Source organism: Halichondria panicea, chromosome 14, assembly GCF_963675165.1.
Source record: "Halichondria panicea chromosome 14, odHalPani1.1, whole genome shotgun sequence".
Lineage (NCBI taxonomy): Eukaryota > Metazoa > Porifera > Demospongiae > Suberitida > Halichondriidae > Halichondria > Halichondria panicea.
In genome coordinates this window covers 5,564,285-5,584,172 of record NC_087390.1, presented here as the reverse complement: position 1 = coordinate 5,584,172, position 19,888 = coordinate 5,564,285, and the positions used below count along the sequence as shown (strand labels likewise).

Sequence of the window (19,888 nt, the reverse complement as noted above, 5' to 3'; positions counted from 1 at the left end):
ACTAAAACCTGTTCTAGAATGTTCTACTAACAAACACATGATCTGAAATGTTCTAGAATGTTCTACTAACAAAACACATGTTCTACTAGTGATCACTGTAGTACTTGTGGTTTACCACAGTAGTTCCTTATCAAGTAATGCCCTGTGAGGTCATGTCCTCACACTGACTCTACTGTACTGTACTGTACTGTTCATAACAGATTATGTTCCTGGTAAATGCGCTCCAAGTACTGTGTGGGAGGACAGTTATTGAGGTTTTCTCTCGCCCATGCTCGTTAATAAAATTTGTCTACGTCAGTAGGGGATCACGCGACTTAGCAAGGCAGGCTCTCCTTTTTCTTTGTCGCTTCCTTCTTTCTTTCTTTGTTCCTCCAATTTTCTCTTCTGTGACAAAGAACAGAAAAAGGAGAGGCTGCGAAGGAGGCTATACCAGAGTGGTCAACCAGAGTGGTCAACTACCAGAGTCAACTACCAGAGTCAACTACAGATCGTTCTAGGACACACCCTCCCTGTAAAAAAGATGCTAAATGATGTTATATAATTATGATCAGCCAGGCCTGAGGCCCCAAAAGGGGAGACGGGTTGCAGCCCTATCTAGCATTCGTTCTGCTGCATCACGTACTAACTATGAATATCATTAATATTAGCCGCGCCTCTAACCACAAAGCTCAGCTTGCAGATAGGGGAGGGGCTGGGAAGCCAACAAAAATGCATTACGTAAGGGTTATACAATCTGATTGGTGCATATGCATTCCTGAATGCAAACTGCTTACGTAATGTAGGCAGTCTGCAATCTGATTGCATAATATAGGTTTGCAGGGGTGGCAAAATTATATATAGTTAAAAAGGTTAACTGTTATATTCATGTACATAAAGCATTGTGCAGATTAGATGGGCTGGAATTGAGGCTAATAGTAATAATGTTGATTTTGTCTTTAATATAGCCCTTCTTTACCCAGAGTTGTTTACCAGCAATTAAAAATGACGTCATTATTATTATGAGCATGCGCAGTGAGCTAAGTAGTAAGCTCAGGATACATGAATTGTTGTCTTAATTTGCATTGAAAATCAGAGTCATGTGCTTAAATATTATTTTGAATTCCTCAAAATGTGCCTCCTTCGGCGGCGGGGATCACACCTTCATGTTTTGTCCCTGAAATTTGGCTTGCAGAACTCTTAGAATGTTGTGATGTAATGCAGTGGCAGACAGAAGTGGGGGAGACCCCCATAACAAAGAATAAATATAATTCCCAAGATGTCAGAAGTCTAGCTACAGTCAACTGTGTTATGTCAGTCCAGAATCTCTATGCTGACTTAGTTCAAGCAATCTCAATACAAACCCTTCTGCCCAAACCATGCATGGAGCAAGAAGATCATTGGAAAATCATTTGGATTCATCTTTGGAATTGCATGAGTATACTACACCTCATCAAAAAGCTACAGTCTTCATGTCTGCTATTGTTTCTCGAATAGAGCTAGACAGCAATGCTTTCGATGTATTCTTGAGTCTATTGAAAGAAGTAGAATCATTGGAGTACATGAAAGAACAATTACATGCAGCAGGAGGTTTTTATTAGTATTAGGAGGTTGCTAAACTTCAGCGTGACAGTCAGTCAGTTTTGAATCTACTTTTGGATGATGCCACTGGTGTCCAGACTGATACACAACTATACCTAACATTGAGATGCCTGAGGAAATTGAGCTAATCACTCCTGAGGGGAATTCTGACTTAGAAGTAATAAAGTCAGTTTATTTGGTTCTCTTTCCAGAGGATGGTTGTTCAAGAAACCCATGACATACGACAGGGTGAACAAGGATATTACACTGCCAAGGAGATTCAAAGAAGTAAGTCCATGTAATTTTGAGTAACACGTAAATTATTGTCAATGTTCTGGTTAAATCATGGTAACCATAGCCTGTACTGAGTGTGCAATTGACTGTATACTTTAATATCTTTTTACAGGATTCTTCTTGCGTGGATGTAAATACACAGGTATAATTATGATGCTATTAGTGTCAATTTATTATTTGGCACTACTCAACTTTCATATTCCTTCTTATCACACATGTGGCGTCATTAGTTGTTGCAGTACTGGGTCTCATCACTTTCTTGATTATGTGCGTTCTCTTTTTAATTAAGTGCACTATCTTATCTTAATTTAATAACGTGTAAATTGACTCTGCATAATTATATTCAATCACCCTATCAAGTACAGTATCTGTAAAAACAAAGAATGGTACAAACAAAGTATATTTGTTAATCCTGTATAGGTTATGTACATTTTAAATATCCATCAAATCCAGTTGTGTGACTGCATGTACAGTAGAACCTCGATCAGTTATCCGGACACCTTGGTTCCAGAAGCAGGCCGGATAAGTGAATTAATATGCCGGATAATCGAATAGATAAACCACGCCTTGATCCACCCACTTTATTGATAAACAGCAGTGCCACATGGTTGTCTGCGCATGCGCTGAAGATAAGCAGGCATGTCTCCATGGTAACAACTGCAACGCGCATACGCGTTTGAGGGACACGCCCACTTCTGATCTGATAACAAGAAAACTGCCAAGCCGGATAATCGAGGTTCCGGATAATCGAGGTTCTACTGTACATGCACTGACTTATTCATGCTGTTAAAGTGTGCAATACGTGCATGGACGAAATCTTGGTTACAGGTAGAGTATATACGGTATGTTTAGTGTACCTATTACAGAAAATCCCCCAGTTGTTGTCAACTGGCAGGAACACCTTGGAGCACATGTACCCGATGCTTTCAGTGATGATGAGTACAGATAATGGAATTGTTCGTCGGAGATATTTGGGAGTGAATATTATAAGAAATTGGAAAAATAGTGATATTCGAGGTTGCTCCGTTTTAGTGTGACTCATGCGGAGTTGCTTCCAGCTAATTAACAAATTCTTCCTTGTCGGTTAAATTCTTCGAGTTTAGTCTAGCAATATGCATGCAGTTGACTGTGACATCTTGGCAGCTAGCTAACCACAGCACTTCGTGAGATCTCCACTTTTTTCTACTGCACACAGTCCAATTAAGGATAAATAATATGAATATCCGAATGATATAATCATCATCTCCGCAATTCAGGAATCAATTTTGTAATAATAATTATAGAACAAATTATTCGATAGATTTAGTCTGCACACGGTCAGGAGCACTCCTGACACGGTATATGTACGTTGGGAATCAACCTTCGGTATAGAATACAAAAAACAAGTGGTAGAGACTGAGTAACCTATATATAGTTAACTGACACTGCACTTGCTTTTGTTACGTCTTGAATCCACTGTGACATGTTTACGTATCAGAATGTGTGTCTTATAATTATTGTTCTGATGTGGACAGTCATAAACGATTGGTATACAGCTGATGACACATTGTGGTGTCAAGTACAATTTTACAGGCCCTGTCTGACAAAGCAAGCAGGTGGCGTATCACGTTCAACCAGTAAAATTATTTGGGTAAAGATCCTTAACACAACAAGAGTTAAACAGCATGCATATAGCTAGCCGCGGCTCACAATTGAAGCATTTGCTGAAAATTATCGGTTCATGAAAAGTACACACACACAATTATTATAACAATGTTCAGCAGTCCTATACATGTATACACATTATATAATGTTTACAGTACGTAGATCCAGCTGACTCCAGCACTCAGATCACTAGGCCTGCATAATTATAAATAAAGTATACTTCACAGAGGCAATACACTCATTAAAATCACATGACATATGATGTGTATTTCATTGACTCTTGCCACATTCCGCTAGAGCACACGGAAATGCTGCAAGAGTTTCCAGACCTAATCCTAACTCTACTTGCATGATTTTGCCCCCGAGATATTAGGTCATGCCCCCAGACTAATGGGGATGGGGTGAGATGGGGGCAAGATAAACAAAGCTTATACGCTCCATGTAGGGGGCAAAGATCATTATCACTTTCCCACGTTTCCCCCATCAGTATATATGTATATATATAGCCCCAGGTGTGGGGGTGATGCGGTGCATATCATTGATAGGTGCATAAGACTCACTGTATGTCCTTTAATGAATGGAGTTGGTTGGGTCCAGTGGCAGTGAGGATGGTGGTAGTAAAGGAGTCGATGTGTTACATCTACTCGTGTCTATATAGAGGAGAGTGGATGTCAGAGTGAGTTACGTTACTTAGATTGCACTAGGGATACAGCAAGAGTGGCAGAAATCTCAGCACGAGGTAGTGAGCTACCTGTGCATGCATGTGCGTATAAGCTAGGTAAGGTCCTTATATAATGTAATACTTCGATTAACTAATACTTATCAGAGGATCAATTAGGTACGACAGGCGCGGTGTAGCTCTAGCCAATTAGTCTCTGATTGACACTAGCTAGTTATCCGCCCACCCTGCATGTGTGTACATGTTATTGCTGAGTGTGTATTAAATCAGAAGCTAATTACTCGAGCTACACTGCACCTGTCATACCTTCTCTGCTGATCATGTTACCTACGTACAGTCACGACATCCATCAAATCTAGTCATGTAACTGTACCAGTTAAGTGTACAATAAGAAGTTGTTATTGCATACTTTTTATAACATCATTCAAGTCATCTAGCAATCTCAAGAATGCAGCTTGAAGCTAGGTTAATCTGAAAACTAGCTTGAGAACAGGGTTTTTAGCTTTGTGATCAGCAATACAACCTTTATAACAACACGGCAACGTGTTTTAATACGCTGGTGCACTTGGATGATGCAATAATGCTCTCGGTTGATACACTCGAGCATTACGTAACCTCGAGCATTATTGCATCATCCTCGTGCACACATTAAAACGCTTATTGCTTAGCTATAGGAACAGTGACGTCAAAAAAAATTCATTAGTGAAGCATGACCTGTGGTGCATTACTGTTCGAAGCATATTCAGTGAAAAGCACGTATGAGAGTTGTGGCTATAGAACAAAAAAGTGATGATCCTCAGAAAACACATTTTCAACATGATACAGCTTACTCCCTCTTTTGAAAGCATCATGCTTAGTCAAGTAGACAATTTTATTCTTCTACAGAAAATGGTACCCCATTAAACTCTGTCGGAGGATATAAATTTTGTGCGTAGACTCCGATGTGCTTGAAATTATAATTATAAGTTGTGTAGCTAAAGTGAATTGCATTATGTTTATAATATTACATGCAGTACACTCTTCTTGTTCCAAATGTGCTTATTGTTGATCTTATGGAGCACCTATAGCCTGTATCTATACTGTATAATCTGGTTAGTAAGTGCATGCGCCTATAGGGAAAAGAGCAGGCCTCTATGCGCCTATTATCCGGATCTGGTGTGAATTATATCATAATTATTATGAATGAGAATATCTACTCAGTAGAAGGCTTATAGCTTAACTATCACCGACACGTAACGTATGTGCATAATTATACTTACCTTGGGTCAATTGCTGACAGATTTGATCAGCTGTGTCTCCTTTCCCCAATCTCAGTAAGATATCCAGTAGAGCTTTGTAAGTTGCTTGAAAAGAATTATGTTCTTTCCAGCTTTGCAAGCAATTCATTATGGCTGCTTGAGTTCCTTCTCTGTGGTACAACATATTCACATCGGTTTGTTCAGCACGAGTTAGTCCCATTGCACTCGAATAGATCGCTGCACCATCGAATGTTTTGGCAAGGCAAGGAAAATCAAAGTCCTCTATTTCACTGTTGAGTTGCTCGTCAGTCAGACTATATCGGCTCATTAATTCTTGGAGAGTGACTCGATTAGCGGGTGATCCTATATACATTTATGTTTATGGTGGCGTGAACAATAAAGGCATTGCAAGCGCTCCTATAAACAGCTTCCACATTGTAGTGTCAATGTTATCTAAGTCTCATACAACTTTGAGCAACGTGGATATGGTCACCATTACTTCATCAGATTGTCTAAAGAAAACTATCAGAGCTCAGCTTAAACAAGAAATTGTACCTGACATTCATGATTTTGATGTTGGATATGTTCAAGGTACAAACATAATTAGTATCCAAAGCTCTGAGGCAGATAGGTCTATATATGCATGGGTATAATAATTATGTGAATTATCTGAAGTATCTTAGTTGCCTATTACTCATTCTTTGCAGAATGAGTAACTGGTAAATTACTAAAATAAGCGATACAGGTGCAGCTATATATAGGTTATTATAGGTATAGAACACTAAAATTAATTATAGCTATAGCTTTCATATATACACAATATAGTCCTGTTCCCATTGACATACCTAACGTAGACACTGGGTACTCTTTCTCTCTTACTGTATCATGATCCTGTGAAAAGCAATATACATATTTCACGCGTCAATTCCATGCAATGTATACATACTACTACTAGAATTTTGGTATACTGTTTGCATGCTAAAAATACAGCTTCTCACATTTTGCTCATCATCACTGACACTAAACACGAAGGGATCAACATCATCATGAGCCACACCAGCTAGCTCCTGCATGTGCGAATGAGGTAGTAATACATATAATTATAATCATGTGAGAGCAAATGAAGAATACATTCATCATACACTCAATTGTGATAAGATAGCTAGGTTTAACTCGCCAGGGGGTTTCTCCCAGTGAAGACGCTGTACTTGTTGAGAGTCTCCCTCAGACAGCTGTAAGTTCCCTCAGTCTCTTTCCTCCACGTCTCGAGGGCCTGGACTACATCCTTTGTATCAGAAGAAGCTTGAGATTGGCCCAGAATTTGTTTGTACATGAGAATGCTGTTTGGATCAGAAATTTGACTGGCAAAATGAGAAATGAAGGTGTTCGAAATTTTGTCCTCTTTCAAGATTTTCTCGTTACTGTGAATGCAATGTATAGTTTTAAGGTCCAAACCAGCGTACGGCTCAAAATGAAGAAGACATTTTAGCGAAAGAGGGTGATGGATATTTGATTCCACAGATTCGTTTTGAGAGCTGACAGCTGCAGCAAGATGTCTAACACTAAACAGCATGAGCTCTAAGGAAGGTTCTAGAGGATGACTGACAACTTCCTTTGGATTGATCAGTGATTCCACAACTACAATATTGGGACAAACGTCTTTCACCGTTTCGAGAATTTTATTGACTATTACTGAGCGATGGGCTAGGCTCTTAGTTGTGAGAACTTTAGATCGTATTTTAAGAACGATAGACTTGTTGTTACAAAGTTCGAGGTGTGCGGTAATCTCATTATCGTGGCACCAGCACATCCCACTCTTCCATACAGAGCAAGATTTTTGGAGGGCAGGGTTTTTTGTGATTATTTCTTCGAAAGGAGCAAGGCAAAAAGTGAACACTAGCCTCAGAATGAGAATCTGAAAACTCCGTGGATCAAAGAATTGGATGTCTTTAGCGCATTTAATTATCCAGCCAAAGTGGTAGCTCATGGAAGGGTCTTCCTCCCACACACGCTTGGGAGTTTCCATCCTAATGAGCCCGGGAAAGAAGAGGTAGCGAGTGTCGTCTAGGTCTGGCTCCATCTTCTGAATGTGCTCTAGAACTTGCTTGTCTTTGATCTCAAAGCACAGCTCTAAATGTATCATGGAAGCAAGCAGCACTTCAATGTCGTACTTCTCAAATTGTTTGGCAAACTTAGACAAAGGCACCACTCCAGTGCTTGAAGCGAGATCGCAGTGCTGATGAAAGTGCTCAGGAGCAAACACTGTCCCAGTGATTTCCTTGAGCAATTTTTTGGAGTCACAAATCAAAATGGAATTGTCAGGTGAGAATTCATTGTGAAGAAAGAGTAAAAGTCCCTTTTTGCTTAGCTGGTCACATATCTCAATTAGACGAGAGAAGGTGGTCGGGATGAAAGAAAGAATGTCTGCCATTTTATCTGACTTGGGTGTCCGATCTAGATCACTGTGTATTCGTTGTTGAACAACCTTCAATGAAACTGCAAGATCTTCTTTGAAGTTTTCTGCAAGGTATATGTAAAAGGTGTGAGCATTGAGGCTGATGATTTCTGGAGAGCGGAGAATAACAGAGCTTTTCTGGATCAGTTTTCTTGCTTTTGTCATTTCATCAGAATCAGCAAAGCGACAATCCATTGGAATGAACTCTGTGAACTCAAAATTTGGGAATTGCTTGATAATGGGGGCAAAGATGCTCTCTTTGGCTCGTGGATCTTCTCCCATTTCCTTCATCTGGTCGGCATGACTACCAACTACTATCACGTGTGCTTTGTCTTTTGGATTGGTGCACTGGTTTTGCACAAGGGTCAACCAGCGAATCGTGGAATCATTAATTGCCTGCTCACTTTCTACAAGTTTAGCACAGAGGATAATGATGGGTGGTGAGGTTTGAACAGCATTCTCAAGAATTGCACAGTGGCTCGCGTAAAACTCTTTCTGGCCTGCGAAATCGAAGTAGATGATTCTACCAAACTCTTTGGTGTATATTTCGAATGGTATGATCCCCACTGTCCTCGCATCGACACCATCTACATGTCTTGCCTTCTGTAGTTTAGACCAAAAGCCTTTTGAGCTCTCAATGGACTTCAAAAGAGTGCTCTTACCCACGCCACCATCGCCAATGACGAGCACAGACAGAGGAAAGTGTGGGGGTCGTTCAGAGGAGAGCTTTCCAATGAGCTTGCTGTGTTCTTTATAAACATTGGCAGCCTTGGCTCCATGTTTCAAGAGGAGCTTTATGATTTTAGGATCATTGGCCAAATTGAGAGGTGCTTTGCCTTCTTTGTTGGTCACATTTAGATCGATGTGGAAGTTTTCCAGTAAAAATTCCACTTTAGATGTTTGACTTTGCTTAACTGCTGCATGTAGTAGGAGGAGGACACCTAGAATATATAGAACATAAAGTTATATCAGTATGTTAAGACTAGATTCTAGTCTACAGCTACAACTAAACAAAATAACTATCATTGTTGCCTAGCTGATTATCTTTATAAAAGCACGAAGAGTCCCCTCCCAAAAGATTCGACTGCAATCCCAATTATATACCTGTGTATACATTTACACACCTTAATTTATTGTATGCAGATATGCACCTTTTAAAGTTTATGTGAATGCATGTATGTATATTAATCAGTAGAGGAAAGAAGGAGTCTGCCCCCCGGCCCCCCAAACATTGAGTTGGATAAGTGCTCTAATTATACAATAGAACATTCATGGCTACTTAAAGTTATTTACTCCTATATACATTTACTAGTAAGTGCCGGAATTTCAACTGGTGTGCTTCTCTTTTCTCCAAAACGATCATGTAAGCGCACGTTTACGTGTAGAATTATGCATGCCTAATTATATGTATATATAATTATGTGTGGTATGTGTAATTAGTGAAAAATAATTATTAGCCTCGTTCCTAGTCTGAGTTGCCTCTAAAACAACGCTATAGGTCAACAACTAGGCCTGATAACAAGCGAATTCCTGAAAGAACAAACACTAAAGGTGTATGTAAGAATACTTACTCGTAAAAGTTACCGTAATCACAATTTTTACTAGTGTGTACGTGGGTTGCAGCGAAATCTTACATCTGATTTTACAATATTATAACTGTATCTACAAACAACTGCAAAGAAGAAAAGCTCTAATCATACAAATTAGTGGGTGTGGCACTAAGTTCCAATACCTTTAGGATCACAATGACACTCGTTCACAAGGTACTTGATTGTGTTGTGTCGGCCATTGGCACATGCCAGAAAGAGTGGGGTGTCACCAGCCTTGTTAACTGTACCTGCAACATATATGGGCCGTGTATACTGAACTGAGTGCATGATTGTTTGGCATGGCCCAAGCTTTCATAATTATAGATCTATTCTCTAGAGGAGTATATAATTATATCTCAAGTTGCTGAGATGTATTGTCGCTAGCGGCGATGTACATAACTTGAAATGAGTATAATTATCAGTGCATGGCAATCTGTACAATTAAGCAACATTTCAAGATAGCCACGTACAATGCTACCCACTAGCAATACTAGAAACCTCCCCCCCCCTCAATTGCTTGGATTGCTAACCTTACCATAGATGTGAACTGAGTGATACTACAATTGTTAATAGTGTGTGAGTTAAAGCGAAACCTTACGTCTGATTTTACAATACAATACATTATAGCAGGAGTACATTAAGAGGAGTATATGCAACTCCCACGCACATTCCATTCTACATCTTGGACTGAATACGTCACTAACACTTGTAGTTGTGCAAACTGTTAGCCATGAATGTGGGCTGGAGGTACAAACCACACGTGCATGCAGGTGTGTGTGTGTGCTGATATCATTTTTATCTAATTAACCACTATACCTATGCACCCACTTATAAAATGTGGTCTGAGAGTGACGTAGTATGACTTACTTGTACCGTAATAATATTATGGTTTACACTACAATTGTCACAGTTGTATACTCCTCTTAATGCATGCATTAATTATAGGTATACATATAAAATTAAGAGAAAATGCAAAGAAGAAAAGCCATATACGAATTAGTGGGTGTGGTACTAAGTTCCAATACCTATCAACATACCTTTAGGATCACAATGACACTCGTTCACAAGGTACTTGATTGTGTCCAAGTGGCCATTGGCACAGGCCAGAGAGAGTGGGGTGTCATCAGCATAGTTGACTGTACCTGCATGCAACATGTATATTTATAATTAAGGGTCAGGCCGTGTACTGAACTGAGTATTGTTTGGCATAGCGCAAGCCATTTCATTTTTACATGAACAAATGTTGAACGTACTTTTAGGATCACAATTATTCACGTTCACAAGGTACTTGACTGTGTCCAAGTGGCCATTGGCACAGGCCAGAGAGAGTAGAGTGTTACCAGCGTTGTTAGAGTGTTCTGTTTATAGTTATTATGTAAACATCCTATATTCACTACATGCATGTGCATGTATGTACATTATACATTAATTTTTGTTAATTTTGGTACAGAGCATAATTATAGCACAATAATTATTATATATTTTTCTAACCTAGATCAAGCAAAGTGAGTGATACTATACAATACCGGTACCACCACTGATTCAACGTTGATTTATTAACAATTGCATCTAACTATAATAATATATTTTTAGCCACCACACATCAGTGCCTGGGTAGCTATGGACATTTTTACTAAACGTAAACATACTTCTAGGATCATGATGATGATCGTTCACAAGGTACTTGACTATGTTCAAGTGACCATTGGCACAGGCCAGAGAGAGTGGGGTGTCACCAGCCATGTTGGCTGCATACATATCTGCAATGTATACATTATTATATGGTGCATGTATAAAAGTGTATAATTATATATAATTATAGTAGATATGTTGGCAATCAAGCAACATGCATGTACTCTGATCCGTGACTAGTTGCATGTATATGCATTAGTCTCAATCCCATGCAGCCCGGCACACCCGGAAGTATATTATTGCACACTTGTTATTGCACACTAGGAAGTGATGGTCTCATGTACATACAATTATTTGACAGCTTAGCTGAGAATGATATCCACTGTTTACATAGTCTGGTGAATGAAACGTTTTACAGCAGTGAGAGAACAAAAAACAGAATAATTTATTTACACACTTGTGATCATGCAATACAATGTTTATCAGTCTCTTTCATAATTTCTGATGCTCTTGATGCTCTGTATAACTTCTTTGCTCTTTTGCAGTGAGGCTGAGGGTCAGGAGTAGTCGAGCGCCGCCGCCCTCCCTGAAAGTTCCGGGCAACGGTAGAGCGGCGGTGCCCGACTAGGTCAGGAGGTTGGGTGTTCAGTTTAGCAGTCATATTCGTAATGCATCTAACAGGCATCAGTGTTAGAAATGAGTGCTTTGAGCGGAATATTGCACATGTAGAAGTGTACTGCACCACCAATTTTAAGCGCCTGTTCAGCTAGGCTCTTGTAAGTCGTTTTTGCTTCAAAACGGTTGTCACACTTTCTTTTGCTATAGCAGTCCATGTTTCCTCTTCTGATACACTGGAGCATGATAGAAAGTAAGCACAAGCTGTTAATCTTTCAGAACTATCCATTTTCAAAACTGGTTGCTGGTTGTCAATTTTTTCTTGTCTGTTCTTTACAAAATCTTTTAGTAGCCTTCTGCAAGCTCTTCTGGTATTCTAGAGTCCTATTTCTTTGTCTTTTAGCTGTTTTCTTTCTCAAAATCGTCTTCAACCGGGCGAAACTCAATTTTGTTGCTACGCATCCTTCCACTGGCACAGACTCGTGATAATCTTCAGTATCCATAGGATAATATCATAATATGTAATACCGGTTACTATAATTATAGACGGGAAAATTTTCTCTGTGTTTAGGGTACTAATTTTGGCAGATTTGTCATTAGCACAATATTATTTTGTAAAAATGTGTAGATTTTAAAGTTGAAGTTTGGAGTCAGATGAAAAACTAGCTTGCTTAGCGTATAAGCGGGTAATTTTTATGGGGTAAAAATTTGTTATTTTCGTGGGCAAGCTGACCTCCACAAAATTTAACATAGGCGTGGCTTACCAGAACGTATGAATGCAGTGCAGGCAACGAGACTAAATGAAATTTTTACTCCGAAAACCACCGTTTTCCAGATAAACGAATTTTTTACCCACGAAAATTACCAGCTAGCTATACGGTATAGCTTACATTTCATTAGAAAAATTTTTTTTTGCTAAAATTCGTATAGGCTAGCATAGATAAAACAGTAAGAGGGATTGGAACGAAATTTTGCGTGAAACACTCCGCGTTATAGGGTGTGGCTAAAACTATGAAGGATTATATTTATAGCCTTACCTGTCTTGACTGCCATACAATGTGCTGTATATAAAATAGTTAACCTTGATCCCAGCCCCTCTCACTAGAGGACCTGTAACCCTGTTTGCGTGTGGGTAGATTCAATATACCGTATAGCAGGTAATTTTCGTGGCGTAAAAAATTCGAAAAACGGTGGTTTTCGAGAGTAAACATTTCGTTTAGTCTCGTTACCTGCGCTGCATTCATATGTTCCGGTAAGCCACGCCTACATTAACATTTCGTGGAGGTCAGCTTGCCCACGAAAATAACGAATATTTACCCCACGAAAATTACCTGCTAGACAGTAGTGTTTGTAATTTTATCAATTAACCTTTTGTACTACGGTCACCCACACATGGTTGATAAAACTATTATTGTTAAGAGAGAGCCATCACAACTCTAGGCTCATACGAGGACCACTGATCTTACTGAGATGGCATCAAACAAGCGTCTGGAAGCAAGTAGACTTGCCAGAGCCGGTCGATAGATGCCTACCATGCACTCTACCACAGTACACAAAAACACTGGAGAGAGCGTGAGCAAGAGCAGAAGTAGAAGCCATCACAACAAAACTAGTCACTATAGACTAGGCCATAAATGTTGTAAGTAACTATCTATGTTAGATCAATTTTAAAAACTGCTATGACTTGTGCAATGAGATCATCGTAAAATATACAATATACTGACTTAGATTCTTGGGGCAATTAACGGATGCGCATACATTGTGTATGCCAAGCCATCTTTATCAATTGAGAGCGGCCTGGAATATCGAGGCGTGAACTATTCAATCTTGATTATGCTAAAAAGTAAAGAGAATCTAGCTTTAAAAGGTCGACTAGTCCACTCGGCCACTATCACTAAACAAACTAGAGCACTGGAGTGCAAACCTTCGGTGTTAATTTGAGGTTTAGTGAGTCTACAGTCTCGAGTTAAAGTCATGTGTACATCTAGGCCAACGTGCAGGGTTAGCTTGGTAGCTTATGCTCGCTTTTATTCGACAATGAAGCTTTAACATCAAAATCTGCCATATTTAAAACTACTACCTTGTTGTGTTGAAGCTCTCCATGGTACAAACACATGCAGTGCTATCGCATCCAGGTGAGTAGAATCACAATACACTGTCACAGACAGACAGACAGACAGACGGACAGACTGACCGGCTACTATATATAACCCGTGGTGCGCCTCGGGTTAATAAATGTTATACAAGAAGGAATATAGCCCTTATACTTGAAGTCGTGGGAGGTCAAGACCCGTGGTGTGTCTAAAAGTAGTTTGAAGGACTATACTGCAAACGTTGATAGCATGAAGCCATTCTAGATCTATATAGCACTTATAACCAAGTCAGAAATGTCCTTTGCTGTTTTGGCTTCACAGCAGGGAAAGAAAAAAGTTGACATAGAGTTCAAGCTAAAGTTAAAAAAAATGTAATGTGCTTGTCAGTGATGTAAACTTGTACTTCTCTAGAGTACCTCCCAGCCCTGCTAGTGGATAGGAGAGCTAGAAACAGCTAAATAAAACAACATAACGGTCAACCACGAAAATGTTTACGATCGCTAAATCTTAACGCGGAGTGTTTCAACCGTTTACGCAGGGAGGCCCGGTCGTTTCGGAAATTCCAATCCCTCAATCTATACATGATAACATTAAGGTAATCTTATTATATATAACAACATTTTTAGCCACATATATAATTATAATGCATGCTAATTACATACAGTATTACTAGAATGATTTGCGAGCATCAACATTTACAAACTTTGCAATAAAATCTGCAAACCTAAATTAGTAAATACACACAATCCTTGCCAGAATGCTCGCAAATTAATGATCAAATTTTCAGCTGATTTGGTTCATTTGCAAAGGTTTTTCACCAGCAAAATATTCTAGTAACACGGCACTTGAAATGCTCTCAAGATCAAGCCTGAAACGCTTACAAATGGTGAGGAATAGTGGGGTATGATTATACCTACTACAGTATATTGCCGGTAATTTCTCGGGCAAAACATTCGTGGTTGAGTATAGTCACTTCTGGATAATAATGTTTGTGGTTACTGCAGGCAAGATCGCTTCATTCGTGGTTAGAGCTTCAACCACGAAAACCATGAATATTTTTTGCCCCATGAAAATTTCCCGCAAATGGTATAAACGTATAAGATGAACTTACCGTAACAACACACACTCCTAAAGTAACAGTGCTTGACTGTGTCCAAGTGGCCATTGGCACAGGCTAGAAAGAGTGGTATAGCTGTATGTGCAAACACCAAAGAACTGTTAAATTAGTTGTGGGTCATACTCGAGTATATATAGTGTGTGCTTAAAGAGAAGTAAGCTGATCTATAGCCAAGGAATGAAAGGTTAATTTTCACCTGGTAGAGGTGGGTCTTGAATATCCGATTGGGACCAGCCATAGAATGCACCCACTGACATAATACTATCACCTTCCCCTGCAGTTGGTATATTCTGTTCAGGGGCAGATCCAGGAAAAATATAAGGGGGGGGGGAGCTAGTTAGAAAAAGCAGAAAAGGGCGAAACCCCGTTTGAGCGGCTGTGTTGACCATTTACGTTATGGCACGTTATGGAATGAATGAGGAGTGTACAGTGAATATTCAGAAAGTGAATACAAAAACTCACTCTATAAAATTATTGGCCAGTTCTTATTAAAGTCCTCTCGGTTGCCAATTAACAGGCAAACTCATTGACTATACTGCCTTGCAACTGGCTGAAAAAAGTTTATACTCACTCACTCAGTCTTCTGCAGTACTTTTTATACAGTATAGCAATTTTATGCTGTCGTAATGTGCATGCAGCAACAATGCTATAGCAATGTTGCTGCATGCACATTATGAATGCGCAGGACACGCAGAATATAAGCTGACTCAAGTAACAGCAATATTGACCTTTATGCACAGTGGCGAAGCTTGTACATGCAGGGTTATAAAAACTCTCCAGCGCATGCATGCTGACCGTCTAAAATCCAGAGTCCTTGCCCCGCTAAACTTAGTAATTTGAGCCCTGCCCTTTCAAAAATCCTGGCTATGCCACTGAACCCCCTTCAAGAATCCTAGATATGCCACTAATGCATGCACTCTGATTTTTGGACCATATATAACTGGAAAAGTTGGCAGGTATTATATTGGCGGATGAGCCATTTGAACGTAATTGGCACTTTTAATTTGGCGTGGCTATACTGCTGCAATGACGTTGTGTCTACCGGAAAACTTAATTTGACAGTAAAATCTGCCAAATCGCCAAACTTTATGCTTGTAGCACTATACGGTATGCAGTACGAGCATGCACCAACGAAGTTTCCCGAACAAGAATGTCATAATTATGCTGTCATGCTACTCAGGTTGGTTAAGGCCGTTTCATAAATATGGGCCATAAATGAGGGTGTATTGCAATCCATTCATTGTTATTGTGTAATGGTTTCACTGTGTACCTTTATATTCGGGATTCATATTTAAAATGGATCAGGATGATAACATCGTTGCCATGGTTACTACCTTGTTGCATACGTTAACTTGCTATTTACTTAAACCAAAGAACGCTGCCTCCAATAATCACTTTCATGGTACAATCTTAGTATCAGCTTTTACTACAGTACAATAGAAACCAAGTGGATATTTAGGGCTGCTATCACGTATTTTTTACAGTAGGCATACAACATTTTCACAATTTTTGAGCATTTTATTCAATAAATTTGCTGTAATCAGAGCTAGAATGAGTTCATACCAAATATCCGGATTGTTTCTAGTAGATCTTAAGCTTTCTTCTGATACCAACATAGTTTTCTACAACTTGGTATTGGAGGCAGCATATTCACGTGTTTGGTCACAGTTAACGCACATACCAAGATAGTAACTATGGTAATAATGCTATCAGATGAAAGGTATTCAATACATTTTGGAAAAAATAATGTGTAATTGACGAGATTTACAAAAAATGGTAGTTTTTTATACTACACGTTTTCTTCAATTTCAAGCAAAAAACAGCGTACCTACCTGAGTAACTATACTCCTGGAGCACAGTATATACCAATCCTCTTTCTCTAATGCCCAATAGACCTTCCACAATATCCTTCCACTGCATGTCAATATTCTTGATTTTGGCTATACGGAGAGTTTCTGTTGAGAGATAGTAGCCGGTGGTCCGGGGCCGCGACCGAAAATTCTCAAAGCAATCACCCACGTTCAATATGCGAGCACCGAGACGAAGTGCGGGACTATCACAATCCAGCTTACTGAGCTGTTCCAGTGTTGGGTACAAAGGCAGAGGACCTACATATAATAGTCTATCCTGCATGCGGTATTGTCATTGTTGTATTTATAATATTGAGGGCTATGTAAACTGGAGGGTTATCATAATATCTTTATGGACGTATCACCTAGAATATGACTTGTGTGTACCACTGACTAATATACACCTGCTAAGTATATAAACTATAATACTATAATTATACACAGCAAAAACACTTATGTTATAATTACGTACTGAGATCTCAGGTTGGTTAAGGCCGTTTCACAAATATTGGCCATAAATGAGGGTGCATTGCAGTCTCTTCATTGTCATTGTGTAATGGTTTCATTGTGTACCTTTATATTCGGGATTCTTATTATAATATTATACGTAAAATGGATCAGGATGATAACACTGTTGCCATGGTTACTGCCTTGTTGTGTACATTAACTTGCTGCCTCCAATAATCACTTTCATAGTTCAATCTTAGTATCAAAAGCTCTTACTACAGTGTAATAGAAACCAAGTGGATATTTAGGGCTGCTATCACGTATTTTGTACAATAAGCATACAAATCATTAGCCTCGATCCCAGGCCGAGTTTTCGCTTTTACAACTAGTTGTTCGCCTAACCGTTATAAAAGCGAAAACTCGGCCTGGGATCGAGGCTACTGTTTAGCTAGCTAGCAGTAGCATTTGTGAAATTGATCTCTTTGGACACACCCTTTTAATTATTCCTGTGGATGTAATGCGCATGCGCGCTCATTCAATGTGTGAGAAATAATATCCAAGATCCAGATATCCAGATCCTCCTGGCAGAATCATCTTTGTCTTGAGGGCCTGGTAAGCCACAAACACTACCATATAACAATATAGATAACAATATGCATGTACACCGGTCTTTTCTTCTTAGATATTATATACACTGAACTACAGATCCTGGAAGAATCAATTTTCTTCTTTCTTGAGGTCCTGGTAAGCCACATAATACAATAAATAACAACAATAGATGCACGTAAATAAGTCTTTTCTTCTCAGTGACTTTATATAGATAAGCTAACTTTAATAAAATTCATTATAGATAACACTCTAATATTTTTGAGCGAAAGCAAAAACATGGCGAGAGGCATTAGCACAGCGCCAGCTTGAACACTAGTTCTTTATAGTACACTTTTTCTTCAAATTCAAGAAAAAACGGCCTTAACCTGAGATACATAATTATCATTGTATTTTAGTGTTAAAAAATGACAGAAATTTTTATGTTATTTCTACATGAAATTTCAAAGGATGCGTTTCGTTTTATGTTACGTACAGTAACTAATGTGTTTTTACTGTATACATATATATACAAGTTAACGGCCAAACTCACCTCTAGGTCCAGGCTGGAATGCCTCCACATAGTCGGCCAGAGCATAGTGCCCATTCCTTCTGGCCAGATCAGCAGCAGTGTGTCCATCCTTGTCTGTGATATCTGCATGCATGGTTAGTTAAACATGCATGAGCTGAGCATGAAATCATGCACAGTAGGTTGGGTAATAATGTTAATACAATAATGTTAATGTAATCATTATAATCAAGGTTGCTACCTAATAGTGAGCAATAAGATTGTGAGGTGAGGATGTTTGGGGGGAGCAGGGGAGTGAAATGTTCAGGGGAGAAGCTCCCCCTCCTCACCCCTATACTGGATAGAACCCTGCTCACCTGTGGGACAGTGGTGTTGCAGTAACAGCTTAGCAGTTGCCTCACTGTTGTTAGCACTTGCCCAGTGTAAAGGGGTCCAGCCAATGTTATCTGTAGCAGCTACAATGGCTCCAAACTTTATGAGTAGCTCTGCACTGCGGAAATGGTTGTAAGCACATGCCATGTGCAGTGGAGTTTCTCTACCATGTTCTCTAGTATGAACTGGCCTAGTTTGGAATGTGTGAGGGAGTGAGTCGTAGTCACTGTTGGGTGAATATCCACTCTGTAGCAGGCTAAGCACTTCTTGGTCACGGCCATTCTTACTAGCCAAATAGAGACTGAGTGGTTCATCAATGTATGCATGTGACAGTGCACGGGGAGATAACATAAGTGTAGCCATGCATACATATATAGTTAGTAGTAGCCTATAATAATTATAAGGTGTGCATGCATCTGCGTGCATGATAATGTTAATGTTGTTATAATAACGATATACAATTCATGCCAAATGCATGATATTACATGCATTAGCTGGCATATATATAAACAGTGAAAAACAACAGTGCATGGCATTGCATGGTACATGGTGGTCATGCATGTATGTGTACTAACCTCATTTCAGACAGTGACTTGCTTCTAATGTCTCGATCTGTAACATCACTAGCTTAAATCAAGGCTTGCATACGATCAATATCATTGTTTATAACAGTCACAGCGTTAGCGATAGTATAATAACGCCTTCAAAGTCTGCAATTAGATTCACAAAGTGTGTGTTGTTGACTCAAGGGGGAGGATTGGTGAGAAAATTCCTATCAAGTGCCAATTATAATCACCTCATAATGGTGATGGCTCGGATGTATAGTAGACCTGCAGTTAGCCTCGACTCCAGCCCCTTGAATAGTAGACTCGCAAGCCACTCCCTTTTCTCTGATTGGACGGGGGAGGGAGAAAAGGGACTGGTGACTCTGGGCTACAGCTTGTGTAAATCAGGAATGCTATTAATGTCACGTGCAAATTATCCAATTTATTCTGATGTGTCAAAGGCTAAAGACACACAGAAGACAAGTATACAGATCTATCTAGCCAGCCTTTTGATTTTATAGATCCTTGTACCAGTGTCTGTTGTGCCACAACTTGTGGATTAGCATGGAACAGCTGATGAACGTAGAAATCTTGGCAGTCCTTCTTTGAACTGAGGAGTGGCAGCGATTTAAGACAGCTTGTACAAG

General features: G+C 39.4%; 2 protein-coding genes across 2 annotated transcripts; both read right to left on the bottom strand.

Moving 5' to 3' along the window:
- Positions 1-3,563: 3,563 nt before the first annotated feature.
- On the bottom strand, positions 3,564-11,199 carry LOC135348152 (uncharacterized). Its single transcript, XM_064546331.1, has 10 exons — positions 11,106-11,199; positions 10,710-10,814; positions 10,494-10,598; positions 9,600-9,704; positions 6,590-8,808; positions 6,411-6,479; positions 6,258-6,303; positions 5,434-5,775; positions 4,056-4,145; positions 3,564-3,690 (listed from the first exon to the last, which is right to left on the bottom strand). Exons 1-9 carry the CDS (start codon positions 11,197-11,199, stop codon positions 4,066-4,068), a joined length of 3,165 nt encoding a protein of 1,054 aa, XP_064402401.1. The 3' UTR covers positions 3,564-3,690; positions 4,056-4,065.
- A 3,899-nt stretch (positions 11,200-15,098) lies between these two features.
- On the bottom strand, positions 15,099-19,405 carry LOC135348151 (poly [ADP-ribose] polymerase tankyrase-1-like). The gene is made up of 5 exons (XM_064546329.1): positions 19,272-19,405; positions 18,681-18,997; positions 18,349-18,450; positions 16,746-17,021; positions 15,099-15,187 (listed from the first exon to the last, which is right to left on the bottom strand). The coding sequence occupies exons 1-5, from the start codon at positions 19,274-19,276 to the stop codon at positions 15,099-15,101; spliced, it is 789 nt and encodes a 262-aa protein (XP_064402399.1). The 5' UTR covers positions 19,277-19,405.
- Positions 19,406-19,888: the final 483 nt, after the last annotated feature.

Excerpts from the sequence above, each read along its gene's own strand:
- LOC135348152 (XM_064546331.1), bottom strand. The coding sequence starts at position 11,199 with ATGGCTGGTGACACCCCACTCTCTCTGGCCTGTGCCAATGGTCACTTG. Across the intron at positions 10,815-11,105 it reads TCATCATCATGATCCTAGAA|AACACTCTAACAACGCTGGT; the intron begins GTATGTTTACGT and ends AACTATAAACAG. Across the intron at positions 6,304-6,410 it reads TCAGTGATGATGAGCAAAAT|GATCATGATACAGTAAGAGA; the intron begins GTGAGAAGCTGT and ends TGCTTTTCACAG.
- LOC135348151 (XM_064546329.1), bottom strand. Across the intron at positions 17,022-18,348 it reads ATTCCAGCCTGGACCTAGAG|GTCCTCTGCCTTTGTACCCA; the intron begins GTGAGTTTGGCC and ends TATTATATGTAG. Across the intron at positions 15,188-16,745 it reads CCAGGAGTATAGTTACTCAG|GGGAAGGTGATAGTATTATG; the intron begins GTAGGTACGCTG and ends TACCAACTGCAG.